Source organism: Vanacampus margaritifer, chromosome 13 (assembly GCF_051991255.1).
Source record: "Vanacampus margaritifer isolate UIUO_Vmar chromosome 13, RoL_Vmar_1.0, whole genome shotgun sequence".
Lineage (NCBI taxonomy): Eukaryota > Metazoa > Chordata > Actinopteri > Syngnathiformes > Syngnathidae > Vanacampus > Vanacampus margaritifer.
Window position 1 is genome coordinate 7,216,163 of NC_135444.1, and position 15,300 is coordinate 7,231,462.

At 39.0% G+C, this 15,300-nt stretch overlaps 2 protein-coding genes across 5 annotated transcripts; both read left to right on the plus strand.

The window, feature by feature from the left end:
* Nucleotides 1-265: 265 nt before the first annotated feature.
* On the plus strand, nucleotides 266-4,665 carry pex11g (peroxisomal biogenesis factor 11 gamma). Its single transcript, XM_077585184.1, has 5 exons — nucleotides 266-476; nucleotides 1,417-1,614; nucleotides 2,727-2,905; nucleotides 3,695-3,757; nucleotides 3,853-4,665. The coding sequence occupies exons 1-5, from the start codon at nucleotides 414-416 to the stop codon at nucleotides 4,052-4,054; spliced, it is 705 nt and encodes a 234-aa protein (XP_077441310.1). The 5' UTR covers nucleotides 266-413; the 3' UTR covers nucleotides 4,055-4,665.
* Nucleotides 4,666-4,869: 204 nt separating this feature from the next.
* Nucleotides 4,870-13,560, plus strand: LOC144062652 (uncharacterized). Of its 4 annotated transcripts, XM_077584250.1 has the most exons (4): nucleotides 4,895-4,978; nucleotides 8,236-8,332; nucleotides 11,023-11,173; nucleotides 11,822-13,560. In XM_077584250.1, exons 3-4 carry the CDS (start codon nucleotides 11,068-11,070, stop codon nucleotides 12,946-12,948), a joined length of 1,233 nt encoding a protein of 410 aa, XP_077440376.1. In that variant the 5' UTR covers nucleotides 4,895-4,978; nucleotides 8,236-8,332; nucleotides 11,023-11,067; the 3' UTR covers nucleotides 12,949-13,560. The 4 variants fall into 4 exon arrangements, with proteins under 4 accessions (XP_077440375.1, XP_077440376.1, XP_077440377.1 ...); XM_077584249.1 differs by lacking the exon at nucleotides 8,236-8,332 and having other exon boundaries at nucleotides 4,870-4,978; XM_077584251.1 differs by lacking the exons at nucleotides 4,895-4,978; nucleotides 8,236-8,332 and adding an exon at nucleotides 8,368-8,799.
* Nucleotides 13,561-15,300: the final 1,740 nt, after the last annotated feature.

Below are 15,300 nucleotides of genomic sequence, written 5' to 3' on the forward strand. Positions count from 1 at the left end.
AACACTCTTATTTAAGTAAAGTTGTGTCTGATATGTTGACCGCATTAGAATTAAGTGTACTGGAAAACAGCTGCTCACTATTTTGGTTTATGATGCACATGTTTATGACAAGAAGTTCCCCAATCATGTCTCGAAATCAACAAATAATAATAATAATAATAATGGAAAATGTATCGCTGAACAATAAACTAGTTGTACGTTAGAGGGCAGTAGTGTCGAACGCGTCGGAGCCAACTTGAACAACTGTATGGAGATCGAGAAGGTCGGTGATCGACTATTTGAGTCTGAAGTGTTACACGGTCGAAGTCCAGCAGACGTTTAGAAAACAAGGATGTAAACTAAAGTTTAAGATGTTTTACATTAAAGCATGAAAGTCGCGTGGGCTATATTTGTATATTATTTCAGTGTCAGACATGCAGCACTCTGTCGACTGCCTTGTTCGGGTGCTTGAGTCCTACAGGGGAAGAGATAAAGTCGTGAGTATTACGTGCACTAGAAGTAACAAGCTGTGACACCTGTGATGAAAATCTCCAAAATACTCTATTCCTGTCAATTCAAGACGATAAACCCCCTCTTCATTCATATAATGTGAAAACGGATCTATATTTTATACCGCACAATTGATCCGTAACTCGAATTAGTATGTGAACTGTGTGAAGATCAAGAGGATATGGATAACAACAACATTAACAATAATAATTATGTTTATTATACTTACAGGTAAGGTCTTTCAGGACATTTGGTTTTGCAAGTAGATTTGTATTTTAAAAAACGGTGGATGGTTGGACAGACTTTCTTTAATTTTCTTTTAACTATATACACAACAGTGCACGATAAAACAAAAATTTTGTTGCACGTCTGCTCTATTAAAAACAATGAATAAATGAAATGAGCAGTATTCAAATGAAAACAGCCCTTAGGGAAAGGTAACTGGTCTAAAAGTTAAACATTGGGGGAACTTCTGTTTGTGTACTTTGGAGATTAGTGTTGTAGTGACTTAGGTTGAAATCTTTCAGCCTGATAACGTCTCTAAGCAAACTGTGTTAAAATTCGCTGAACGTATAATCTACTGCCTATTTTACCTGAAAGATATAATTTTCTTGACCTAATTTGTTCTTGATTTCTTGTTAGACAAGAAGCTCTGTTTTATGGTAGACCAGTACCAGTAGTTTTGGAGTTGGAGGCATTCTTAAGTGATGTCTGCCATCTAGTGGCCAAAACTGTTATCCCAACATAAACCTCTTCCACTACATTTTATTTTCATAAGTCAATCGAGGGCCACTCCGAGGATGTGCACGGGCTTGCCAGTTGCCCAGCTGTAATATAACGTGTAAAAATGTATTCAACAAAATATGTAAATCAAGAATATAAAATGCTGTCACTGAATTTCTGACAGGAGGTCTTTTCTGCTTACAGATCAGGACACTCTGCTATGGCTCCCAGCTGGTCGGCGGCATTCTTTCACGCAAGGCAGCGGCAGATGCTTCATCCCACAACCTTGGAAAAAGTCTGATGCTGTTTTCTGCTCAGCTAAGCCACTGCAGGACGGTGTTGAGGTTGTTCGATGATCTGTCCATGCTGGCTTATTCCACCACTTATGGATTTGGAGCCAAGGTGTCTTTTTCTTCTTCTCATGGTGACACATGTTGTAAATGTAGTGAAATGGTTCAAATAGTCATGTTTGCTTAAGTAAGCAGCATGGTGTGATTATGATTAGCACATCTGACACACAGTTCTGAGGTTCGAAAAAGGAAATAACATTTCCTAGTAAGATTTGCTCTGCTAGTTATTCTACACCAGTGATCTGCAACCTGCGACTCTGGAGCCACATGTGGCTCCCTGTAGATCTCTAAAAACAAACAAAAAAAGAGTAGATATTAATATATTTTTTTACATATTTATTTTTACTTTTTGATAAATGATTCTTTAAACAGATTAAAGATTTAGATTTTTTTTAAATGAATAATTAAATATCCAAAAATTGTCAAAGTCCAGAATTTTAAGTTGTCAGAAAAAGAGACAAAAAGGAAGAAAAAAAAGTTTAAAACTTGTTTTTACTCCTTGAATTTGCCCAAAAAAAGTCAGAAAATTGATTTTAAAAAATAGTCAGAAAAGAAAATGTTAAAAAGTAACTATAAAATGTCAAAAAACAAAAGAAATCTCGAAAATTACCATAAAATATACAAAAAAGTGCCCAAAAAGTCATACATTTTATTTAGTATTTTTTTTAAAGGCAGAAAAGAAAACTTTATCAAAATAATATAAAATGTCCAAAATCAAAAGAAGAAATCCCGAAAATGATCATAGAATGTACATAAAATTGCCCCCCCCCCAAAAAAAAAAAAAATCGGAAAATTGATTTAACAAAAATGTCCAAAAACAAAAAAAGAATTCCCAAAAATTACCATAAAATGTCCACAAAATTGCCAAAAATGTTAGAAAATTGATAGGAAAAAAGGCAGAGAATTGCCGTATGTCCATAAAACTGCCAAAAATGTGAGAAATTTGACATTAAAAATGTATCAAAGTTAAATTATGGGGAGAATCCACAAATGGAAGACAACAGATCTTCTTAAAATATTGGATGCTGCATATTTTCTATTATAGTACAGACCGAAATAGCTCTTGGGCCCTAAGTACATTAGACTAACACTAACACAGTTTTGTTTAAATGTCAAGGTGCTATCATGTGATGCCAAAACCAACATGTTGCATGTCGTTTGAAGGAGAAAGATGGACTGGTACGCTGGATATCAGTGCTCACGAATGTGGCTGACCAGCTGTACTACCCGTGTGAGCACGTGGCATGGGCTGCTGATGCCCACCTCGTTAGAGTAAAGTCTGACAGATGGTGGCTCGTCAGCACGTTGCTGTGGGGAACATCGCTGTTGCTGGGGATACTTAGGTGAAGTTGTCTCTACTGTTGGAGAAAATGATCTTTTCCTCCGCGTGTTCGTTTTCTTTCGGGTAGTGAGAATGTTGGTTATCCGAATGCATGCTGGAGATCGATGAACAGTCACTTCGAAGCTTTTATTTCTACAGAATATGCCGGGCACAAGTGAGTTCCCAGACAATGGCGGCAGCCTCTCACTAGTGCGAAGATTTCAGAGGACTTACAACATTCTTTTACTATCTTGAAGGGCGGTACCACAAAACCCCCAAGCCCCCAGCCCCCAGCCCACCCGGAGTTCACTAGACATGAGATAAGACTTTTACAGACATCATTCAATACACATTGACTTCAACCACAGACAAATGGTCTATTGTTGTGGAAATAAAGGAGGCCCTACAGACATAACGACAGCCGACATGAGATAAGACTTACAAAGAAATCATATTAACACATTGACTTCAACCACAGACAAATGGTCTATTGTTGAGGAAATAGAGGAGGCCCCCCAGACAAACCGGCACGAGCAGAAATTGCGACATCACTCACAAAGACACATCCACAGATAAAAGTTCTACTGAGAAAATAAATAAATTAAAACAGTTATGACTAAATCTGGGCAGAAGACCCTCTTCACTACCAAACACAATATGATTTTGTCATCATTTCAGTTCATGTCAGTGGTAGGTGTACCTATTGTTTACAAACAATAAAAAAAATGTTTTTCCAATATTGTGAAAGTAGCAATTAAGGCTCGTGCACACATTCAGAATTCAATTTTGATGCAACTTGTGTGCTCTTCAGGTCACTCAGAGTTCTGATGCTACTCAAGAGGGAGCTGAGAAAATGTGACAAAGATGGAAGCAGGTGATGTGTCTACAGCTTTCTTTTCATTTCAGAGTAAAGAATGACAGCATATGAGATTTTTTGTTGTTTGAATTGATCTTTTCCACCTCCCACAGCCACAGTCAGATTCATCGGCAGATGCGAGCGGAGCTGCTTTCCATCCTGGGATGTATGACAGACCTCAGTAACGCCATCCACTGGATGCCTCAAGGCTTCCTGTGGTCAGGACGATTCCCTCCTTGGCTAGTGGGACTGATGGGGACGATCTCCTCTTTTGTTGGTTTGATCCAGATGAAAGCGGGAGACTGTGATCAGTGATAAATGCTGTTTAGCACTGCAGCAAATAAAGCATTCATCATAGATGTGATTCATTAATTTTCCATCCCTCCATCATAGTCTCTCCAGCATGTCCTGGGTTGGTCCCGGCGGCCTCCTCGGGGTGGGAGGCTGAGGAACATAATCGACCCTCCAGGTCTGCCAATCCAGAGGCACTCTCCCCAATGTGCATGCGATGTTACCCCACGACATCCAGAGCTTTATTTAACTCAGCCCTACCCCAGACAGATGCGCCACAAAAGGGCAGGCACCGCTGAATATATTTACCTTCTAATTCGCCTCCTAAACACACACGTACTGTCATTAAAATAATTCTTCTTCTTTTTTAACATCTCCACAATTTTTTCTTCCTTTACTTTTTCTGTGCAATAGACTTTTCTGGCAAAATGGTGTTGAAATGATTTGTTTTTCTTTTTGACACTGGATTTTAAATTTTCTTGATATGTCACTGTCATCGTGTTTTAAGGCATGAGCAGCAATAATGCTAAGTTTCTTTAGCATCTTCACATTTGAAGCAAGTATCAGGTATAATATGGCATTTAATAAGTTATATATGTCTACATCATCCAAATCTAATAAACTAGTAAATCAAAGAGTTGTGTTTTTTTTTCTTGTAGTGATTTTAATACAGCATTTCCTTTATATGCAGATACTTTGCTTATGTTATAGAGGGAAACAATTGTATTAATCATCCGTTTAATTTTATATCACAAGTTATTTAAAAATACAACAGTTCTTTCTTTCCCCCGCGCACAGATCGAAATGCAAAACACTCCTGCCCTCTTTCAGCCTGTGTAACAAAAGCACCTCCCCCTTTTTACAGATCATCCTCGTGTGCTCTTTATGTTTAATTTGTTCCTCTTACTTGTTCATTTTCTCCCAGATCTTCGATGGAGATTTCGACAGGTAGGATTTATTTATTTTTTATTTAACATTTAACAGGTCCGAGAGCAGGATAATTCTTTTTTTATTTATTTATTTGTTTTAACTTCCAACCGCCCCGCATCGGTCCTAAACCCATGCATCCTTTTTTTTAACATTTAACAAAAAACATCTGCCCACCTAGCGTCGATCATAAAAACATAATTCTGACAACGGGCCGGCAGTAGATTCGTAACTCTAGCCTAACGCCTGTTTACGATCTCATCCGTTGTAAAGTACGTTGGACAGGGGAAGCGTTACAGAAAAAAACGGGAGAGCACTTTTATTTAAAATACAAAACAGTGGGCTAGGCGCCACGGCGAAACAAAAACATTCTCAGCAATCTCCCTCTTTAGATACTTTTAAAACCCATATATATTCTTTGGCTTTTGGCTCACCGTTAGACTTGCCATTGTTTCGGTTCTTTGTGGTGTGTTTATGCTGTATACGGTTTTACGAAATTGATGCTTATTTTATTTATTTATTCATGTGTTCATTTATTTACTTATTCACTCACTCATTTACCTTCATCCTGTTAATTTATCGAAAGAAAGTTAATTTGCTTGTATGCTTACTTAAAATTGTTGTATTTTCTTGTTTTACTTATCTTTACTACATGACCGATTTCTGTTCCATGTATAGAGCACTTTGTATACAGCAATGCTTGTTTTAAAGTGCTTTGTAAATAGAGTTGAGTTGAGTGTTTAGATCAGTGGTGCCCAAGTTCGGTCCTCGAGAGCCCCTATCTAGCCTGTTTTCTATGTTTCTCTCCACCAACACACCTGATTCAGAAGAAGGCTTCTGCAAAAAGCTCGCGGATGAGCTGGTCATTAGATTCAACTGCATGTATTTTTAAGCTACAACCAAAGTTATTTTAGTTAACTAAAACTAACGAAAAAAAACAAAACAAAAATTCAAAACACAATTTCGTTAACAAAAATGCGTGAAAAAAAGACTAAAACTACATTTTATGTTTACAAAACTAACTATAATTAAAGCAAAAATGTCCTTTGTTTTAGTCTTTGGTAATCAATTTAATGCATGAGCCTTTGGGGATGATTAATTTTGATATTAACCGGAATAGGGACATTTGAAAGTGTGTCACACAAGTGACGTCATCTAGCAGCAGCCAATAGAAAAACACCTTCAGATGACGTTGCTCCCATGGTCTTTTTTAAATAGTGCGCACAAGTAATACACTGTAAGGAAGATCAGCTTTTTCAAGCGAGTTTACAGACACTTACAACCTTCTTATACTATCTTGAAGGGCGGTACCACAAAGCCCCCACCAAACAGCCCACCTTGAATTAACCGGACATGAGATAAGACTTTAAAAACATCATCGATTACACACACTTCAACCACAGACAATGGCCCATTGTTGTGGAAATAGATGAGGTCCCAGTCATGACGATAAGACTTTAAAAACATCATTGATTACACACACTTCAACCACAGACAATGGCCCATTGTTGTGGAAATAGATGAGGTCCCAGTCATGATGATAAAATTTTAAAAACATCATTGATTACAGAAACTTGGCAGAAATTGCGATAACACTCACAAAGCTTTACTGAGGAAATAAGGAAAATTAAAACAGTTATGACTAAATCTGGGCAGAAGACCCTCTTCAATACACTTAAAAAAATAATAATAATACTGAAATTAACTTAAACTAAAACTAAGCATTTATGAAACAACTAAAACTAATAAAAACTAACAGAACCACCCTGAAAACGAATTAAAACAAACTAAATTTAAAAACCAAAACGAAATAAAAACTAACTAAAATGAAAAAATCAAAAACTATAATAACCCTGGCTACAACACATGTTGTGCATAAACCCTTTAATGTAAACATACCGGCCTAATCCACATTAACATGGGTCATAACTCTAAAATAGACAGAAACTTCATCTCCTAAAAAAAAATCTGCAGATTGGCATTGAAAAAGACATCATAATACAAAAAACATTATATAAAATAAAATAGTGTTTTTTTAATGTCTGTATTTTATTTTTCAATACAACCTTTTACAAAGCCAATACTTGTTTCAATGTCAATGCAGCTTTTTCCACAATGGCATTTTTTTTTTCAATACCAAATCTTATTGTCAGTGTCGGAAACATGTGACCTCTAGCCGAAATTCGTGACTTTGAGCTTTTTTTTTTTTTTTAAAGCAAATAATCTTTTAAAACAAATAAACAACTTTGTAAATTAACTATTTAGTTGAAGGATCTTTGTGCAGTTTGTCACTTTGTTACTTGTGACTGCCACCTCTGGCCCAAAGCGTAACTGCAGCATCTGTGTCAGGCTCCTTCATAGTGCGCGTGCGAGTACGTGCACAATCTTAAAGCGACAGCCACAGTTGACAAACAAAGACACGATTTCAAATGCGGTAAGCAAAACTCCGCCCCTCCCCAAGGAAACTGTGGAGTGTGAGGGTCCGCACACTCTACTATAAAGGCAAGATAAAAGCTGATTGTTGCAGTCAGGGCTCTTCGCACTCATCTGGGCAATGGTGGAGCATGCATGATGTAGAAAAAGTTTTAATTTTGCCTTTTTAAACTGCACAATGCACCTTTGAATATCAACCTTTGTGTTTTTTTAAAGAAAACTAACGTTTTGAAAGGACATTGAGGAGGGTTAAAACAAAGCATGCCTCATTGGTATTTGATCATTTGTGACCAGCGGGTGTGATGTATTATTACTTTGGCTGCAGAATGCTGTCTTTTGGTTGACAGGCAGTTCAGATGTAAACTGTCTGCTGGCACTCTTGAACAAAAATGAACAAGAACTGTAGTTCAAAAGCTGCTCACAGACGCCAGCATGAGCGCATTCTCAACAACGTAATCAAGTAATTGCTTTGCTGACATTGCTGTTTGTGTTTATGGAGCCGAATAATCCACTGAGTTATGAGCGAATTATTGTCAAAAAATTAATCACAAGGATGTAATTCCATGTATTGATATTAAAGTTGATTTTTAAAATAAGAAAAGGGGGAGTACAAGAAAATTCCATGGTTATATGACTGAAGTAAATGCTAGCTGAATAATGCTGAAAATCTGGTTTACTCTTGTTTGGCCATCTGTAATGTTATCATGCGTTGCTGTTCCTATGAAGAAAGTAAACATACTTGGTATTGTGGCTACACAAAATTGGATGCAATATATTTTGATTTGAGGACAAGGTTACAAAGTTGTGGACTTGAAGGACACACTAGAAATCGTGTCTCATCACAGGAAGGATACTGCACATCGGGTGGGGTTGGTGGGCTGGTCCCTGGATGTCTTTGGCGGGATCTTCTCTGCCGGGCGGCTGTCTGGTGAGCGCTTAAAGGTATTGGGATCCTTGAGTCTGGTGTCTCTGGATGTTGAAGATGTGTACCCATTCACTGGCACCACAGTATGGAGCATTCATGGATCATTTGCTGAAAAAAGTGGTGGCTGAGCGGGCCAAAGCGGGCCGTACAGAAATAATTAAAAAAAAAATTACTGTACTTATGGTAAAAATATTTTATTTTGAAAAGTGACCGGATTCTCTCTGATGCACGGACTCTTGATGCATGTCAAGATGCTAATGATCTCAGTTGCGTAGCGCTTATGCTAATCAGCAAGTTAGCAAAATGAGTAAAAAAACAGACATATTTGGAAGGTTTTTCTGCAGCAGAGAAAAGGCCCAGTGATGAGACAACACATGAGCCTATGACCAAGAAGAAAAAGAAAGGTGCATGGACTTAAAGCTACAGGTGATTCCCACGCATGATGGCCCGCTCTGTGGCGAGCGGCTCTTAATTTAGCGTTATGGTGAGTGAGTTACTTATGAACTTTAGATTTGTTCTGTGGTGCCTTGTTATGTTGGCGCATTTAAGGAGTTCGCTGCTAATATGGTTACATAAAAATTTGGCTTCACATTTATTGTTATATCTACAAAATACCCCAGTTTTTGTGTTGCTTGTATCATTCATAAGCATTACCATAGTGACCTCACCATATTAAAGCGTTGTTGTTACCCTTGTTATGCTGTTTGTGCTGCTAGTACAGGCCTTATATTAATCAGCCACCGAACAGTCTAGCCACACCCCCAACCGGTCCGGTCCGCGAAAGTTGTGGACTTGTATGAACCGGGCTAGTGGAAAAAAAGTTGGGCACCACTGACATACACAATATCACCATTTCTCTCAAATATTGTTCACAAACCAGTCTAAATCTGTGATAATGAGCACTTCTCCTTTGCCGAGATAATGCATACCACCTCACAGTTGTGCCATATCAAGATGCTGATTAGACACCATGATTAGTGCACAGGTGTGCCTTAGATTATCCACAATAAAAGCCCACTCTGAAAGGTGCAGTTTTGTTTTATTGGGGAGGGGGTACTGAGTCAGTACTGACTGGATTTCTGAGCCCCCAGAACCCCCCCAATAAAACAAAGCTGCACCTTTCAGGTTGCACCTTTTATTGTGGGCAGTCTAAGGCAAGCTTGAACAATATTTGAGAGGAATGGTGATATTGTGTATGTGGAAAAAGTTTTAAATCTTGGAGTTCATCCAAAAAAGTGGGAGCAAAAACAAAAGTGTTATGTTTATTTATTTATTATTTGAGTATATAATGAATGTAACATATTTAGTCTTTCTGATTTAGGACTTGTTCTGAACCACAGGGGAGGGGATGGATCATGGAAGTACCCCTTTTAGGATGTCCAAATTTGGACATGGAGGTGTTGTCCAGAATGAGATAATCCTTTTGAAAGTGTGCTGATGACCTGTTAAATATGGCGGGATGCAACGTTCACTCAGATGATGCTCATCTTTTGACAAGATGCTAAGGAACCAATAAAAATGGTGGGACCAAGAAATTACATCAGGGCATGACCATTTATGGGTGTGGGTGACACCGGAAGCAATCCCAAATATGAGAAAAGGGGCATGGTCAAAAGGGTGATGCCATCTACTACCGACGTAAAACTGTCAAAATTTGATGAAAGCAGAACTTTATAAGGCTGTCATCTATTTCCCAGGGGGTATCTTCCCATCTTTTGCTTTTTATATAAATTGGGATCACATCTTTGGTGATGTTGAGTGTAATTGTCAGGTTCAGATGTAGACATTTATCAAATAAAGAGAGAAGAAGCATCTGGTTCCAAATTTATTACTCATGAGCTTTAATTTATTACTCATGAGGAAGAGAAAACTGCAGCCTTAGTTTGATCGGTACAGAGTCTCTTGGTTCATCATTCAAATAGTCCCCTTATATGTATTAATTGGGGCATCTGATTACATGACAGAAAGAGAAAAACAACTCTTATCTCACTTCACACTCTCTAGGTGCGGCATGCAAGTCCAGGGGCCCTGGCGTTCACGTGCGTCACGTCTTATCAGTTGTCCTCACTCGGCAGCTGAGTCATCCACTTGCAACTTCACCCAATACAATAACACTCCTTTGCAATACATAACAATCCTAAACAAAAATTACCACACTATTATGTTGACTTCTTCTATACTTACACTTCAATGTATTTATGTTATCACTGCAATGTGTTTCCCAAGAGGCAATTCACTTCAACACGGCAAATGTATAATAATCCTCCAAAATAATTCTTACATTTCCCTCCTGTTTATTCTACATTTGCCTCCAAAAAATTTGTCATCAAAAGAACTTCCATAAAGGCTTTATTCAGTTGAATCATTTACTGGATGACAAACTTAAACATTCCATCATGTCCCCTTTCTATGTTTTAAGTTTTAAGGTGTGTAAAATGATTGAACAACGTGAACTTGGTTTGGCTCCTGTTGTCTTTTAGTGATAGTTAATGTCAAATTTTGGGGGATGTGAGGAGTGTCTGGGGGGCCGGAAAAAACACTAAATATCTCACCAAGTTGGCAACATTAATTGTAGTTGAAGGATATGGCTTGTGGTCAACCAGACACACAAGTACAGTAAAACAGATACGTATAATTAATTTGATAATGTAAATGATCTGAGCTATGATCTGTTTTTTATTTATTTTAAATTCCTTGTGTTTTGCAGATGTCCAGTAGCTTCCTGTAAATAAAATACGCATTGACCTCCAACATGGAGCACTCAGACCCAGAGACTTGGTGTCGAAGACCGGAGGACGGAACGCAGGACACAAAGTGGGACGCGGAAGCCCAGTCTTTGCACCATCATCATAAACAAAGTGAGAACAGGCTATGCCTTTAACCACCAACTAAACCATTAGAAGCTGACAACACAAAATGCCATTTTGCAATATAGATCTTGTTGAAGAAAATAATCTTTTTTTTCCGCGTGTTTGTTGTCTTTCGGGTAGAGAGAATGTTGATTATCTGAATACAGGCTGGAGATTGGTGAACAGTTCCTATTTTTACAGAATATTCCGGACACAAGCGAGTTTACAGACAAATGGCTGCATTCTTCTCACAAGTGTCCCGATTACAGACACTTACAACCTTCTTATACTATCTTGATGGGCGGTACCACAAAAGCCCCCACCACACAGCCCACCTGGATTACAAAGGACATGAGATAAGACTTTAAAAACATCATTGATTACAGATACTTCAACCACAGACAACGGCCCAATGTTGTGGAAATAGATGAGGTCCCAGTCATGATGATAAGACTCTAAAAACATCATTGATTACAGACACTTGGCAGAAATCGCGACATCACTTACAAAGACACATCCACATATAAAAGTTCTACTGAGGAAATAAATAAATAAAAACAGTTATGACTAAATCTGGGCAGAAGACCCTCTTCAATCTGAACATGGCCTATATGACATACAAATGATTTGGTTTGTTTTGTTCTTTGCGTCCTACAGACGACCATCAGCTGCCGGCGAGGGGAAAAGCGCTTCCTTTTGTGCAACAGGTGTGGACCTCCAAAGTAAAGCAGGAGTTGCCAGAGCCCCCCAACATTAAAGAAGAGGAAGAGCAGCTTCAAGGACTGGAGGAAGCTGATATCACACACTCTTCAGCTCATGTGAAACGTGAACGTGGACCCACGCCATTACGGCTTCATCACGGTGAAGGAGACATAAAAATAAAGGCGGAGCCTGTAAGCAGCGTCCAGACAACAAAAGCTGATGAAAACCTAAGCAGTCGATTCGAATTAGACAACCACTTGGGTCCACTCCGGCATGCTCATGAATACGTGAAGTCAGAGTCTTTTGAGAGTGATGACACAGAAGAACCTTTGAAGAACAAAAAGTTGAAAGAGTGTGGCACAACGCCCCAATTTGCCTGTCACGTTTGCCGTCAAAAATTCCAACTGTGGAAATATTTGAGAGCACATATTGCGACACATGTGAAAACACACACAAAACCCACAGGGGAGAAAACATATTCCTGCTCATTTTGTGGTAAAATCTACTCAAAAAGGAGTGCAGTCACCGTACATGTGAAAATGCACGCAACAGAAAAAGAATTCTCCTGTTCAGAGTGTGGTAAACGTTTCACTCGTAATCAGCAATTGACCAAACACATGAAAGTGCACACTGGAGAAAAAACTTTTCCCTGCTCAGTTTGTGGCAAAACATTTGCATACAAGGGCAATCTTTCAGTACATATGAGGATACACACTGGAGAGAAGCCATTTTCATGTTCCGTTTGCGGTAGTCAATATTCTACTAAGGCTAATATGAAATCTCATATGCTAACACACACCGGAGAAAAAGCATTTTCGTGCTCAGTTTGTGCTGAAAGTTTTGCAAGGAGTGATAATTTACAAAAACACATGAGAACACACACTGGAGAAAGACCCTTTGCCTGCTTAGCTTGTGATTTAAAATTTGTCCAAAAGGAACATTTGGTGGCACATGTGAGAACACACAGTAGTGAGAAAACGTTGAGCTGTGGTGTGTGTAACCAAAGATTCTCTCGTAAGCAACAAGCTGACAAACACAAATGTAATGTGAGACAACCAGTAGCAAATAAAGCGTGGAATTAATTTGCAGTAAAATATCTGATTACTCAGGTTCAGGGCTGGCCCTAAGTGAGTTAGTGCCCTAGGTGAACCTGCAGACCCCCCCCCCCCCCCCCATACTCAACTACCCATTTATTTTAAATATTTTTAAAGCCAGCAAACTTTGCCTCGCTTTGGTGAACAGAGTAGCATAGATGTAATGGTGGCGTAAACTAGTTACAAGCAAGCTAAGAAGCTAACTTTATGTTCATGTTTATTTTTTATAGATAATGATGATGATTTGACTGACATACATGTCTCTACCCTGGGCCCATTTTTCCCTCCTCCTTTTACCGCTTACTTAATGCAGCACCTGAGGGCTTGGACCTTTTCCTTGTAAATGTTTTTTGTTTGTTTTGTTTTTGTGTGAGTGCGTGTGTGAGGGGGGCGGGGGTTATATTTTATATATTATTTATTTATTGCCCTGCAATTTGGTGCCCCCTCCGCTAGATGGCGCCCTAGGTGACCGCCTAGTTCGCCTATGCCCAGGTTGATTGGAAGTCAGAACAACATATAATGTTAATGGGATGTTTTGAAATGAAATGTATATTTCTTTGATTGTATTTGCTTCATGATTCTGAATAAAATACTCACACACAAAAATGGGACCATATTCTACTTTTGTAATGATTTCGGAATAACCGGATAGCGGACCCCAGAAACGCAGAAACACAAAGGGTGTGGATTGACAAATTTAATAGTACACAACGGAATTCTACAACACAAAGCGCTGGACGAAGCCAGGAGAAAAACAGTAAACAAAAGTCCCGAAGAAACCTCCCCAGCCAACTCAAGCCTTCTAATGCCAGAATTATCATCCTAGACACGTCAGGTAAAACTGTATCACGTACTCACGCGGTTCATTAGGGCGGGAGGCAGGGGTGGGCAGAGTCTCTTGGACTAGGCGATGACCATTCTTATCCTACAGTTGACTCGTTTGAGTGTCAGCAAAGAAGAGGCGGCCACCCGGTGGAGATCCGGCCGGGACTTGCTAATCGCCATCGCCCAAGTAGCTGCCCGGCCTATCAGGGGACTCATAATAAAAGCAACATTAGCATTATCGCTCGGGTATGTCTGAGGTTGTTGGTAAAAAACAATAATAATAATAGAGCAATGGTGTAAAAAGGGGCCAAAATCACCGGGCTCACCACCGTAGTGTGCAGGGAGTGAGAGGACCGGTTCCCTGAATGGAGCGGCGCCGCGGACACACCTTGCTGGGAACCGCTCCCTACCGGCATTCGCTCCATCCGAGCAACCAACTCTTTCAGCCTACGACCCAACATGGTGACAACCCCCTGAAGTTCGGTGATGGTTGTCTCCTGTTGGCTCACCCAGCACACCTGATTAGCCAGGGTGTGTTGCGTCGACAGGAACACGCAACCGAAGGGCACAAAGGTGGAAGCGCAAGAAGTGGGACGTGGCCCACATGTCGCAAACATGAAACGGAAACAAAGTTGATGTGTGAAAACTAGGAAGTCGGAAGTCCCGCCTCCTCCGAGGCATATACCCCATAAGGCGGATAGAGGCTTCAAAAGTCTTGGCCTATTGGCTATCCAGTTATATATACAGATCAGTGCAGCGGCCAAAGAGGAACACAATCAGTCTCCCGTTTAAAATTGCGGATATATATGTGGATCTGAAAGACACATGTGAAAATCAAGAAAATGTTTGTGGATTTGAAAAACACGTGAAAATGACGAATATGTTTGTGGATCTGATAAACACAGGTGAAAATCGCGAATTTATGTGTGTGAATTTGGCTTATAACGTGGGGACCTAAATGTTTGACTCCGCCCACGCAGAAAAGCGTAGTCTTTAAAACAACAACAATATTAAGAATAATAATAATCAAAGTTTTAACATTTTAACAAAATTTTAATTTTAAACAAAATTCGTGGTTTATACTGCCACCGTCTTATGACGTCACGTTTATTTATTTTACAACACTTTATGGAGCATCGAAAATTACAAACCCTTCAAACCTCAGTCAGTCGGGGCGCAGCTAACTAAACTGACAGAATGTTGACCTGTACATATTTCGAAATTGTTATTTTGAACAAATTATCCCTCGATTTGAATAAATGTTATTGTATTATATTTAAATAAAAAAAAATGTCAAAACTTAACTTTGCAGTTTCTTCAACAAACTTTCTTGGATTCGTGATTGACCAGTGTTTAAGTTGGAAAAGCCATATTCACCTAATTAGTAGTAAAAAATAAAAATCTATTGGTGTTATTTGTAAATTGCAAAGTATAGTTAATCAGCACTGTCTTAAAATGCTTTATTATAGTATAATACACCCTATCCACATATTGTATATTGTAATATATGGGGAA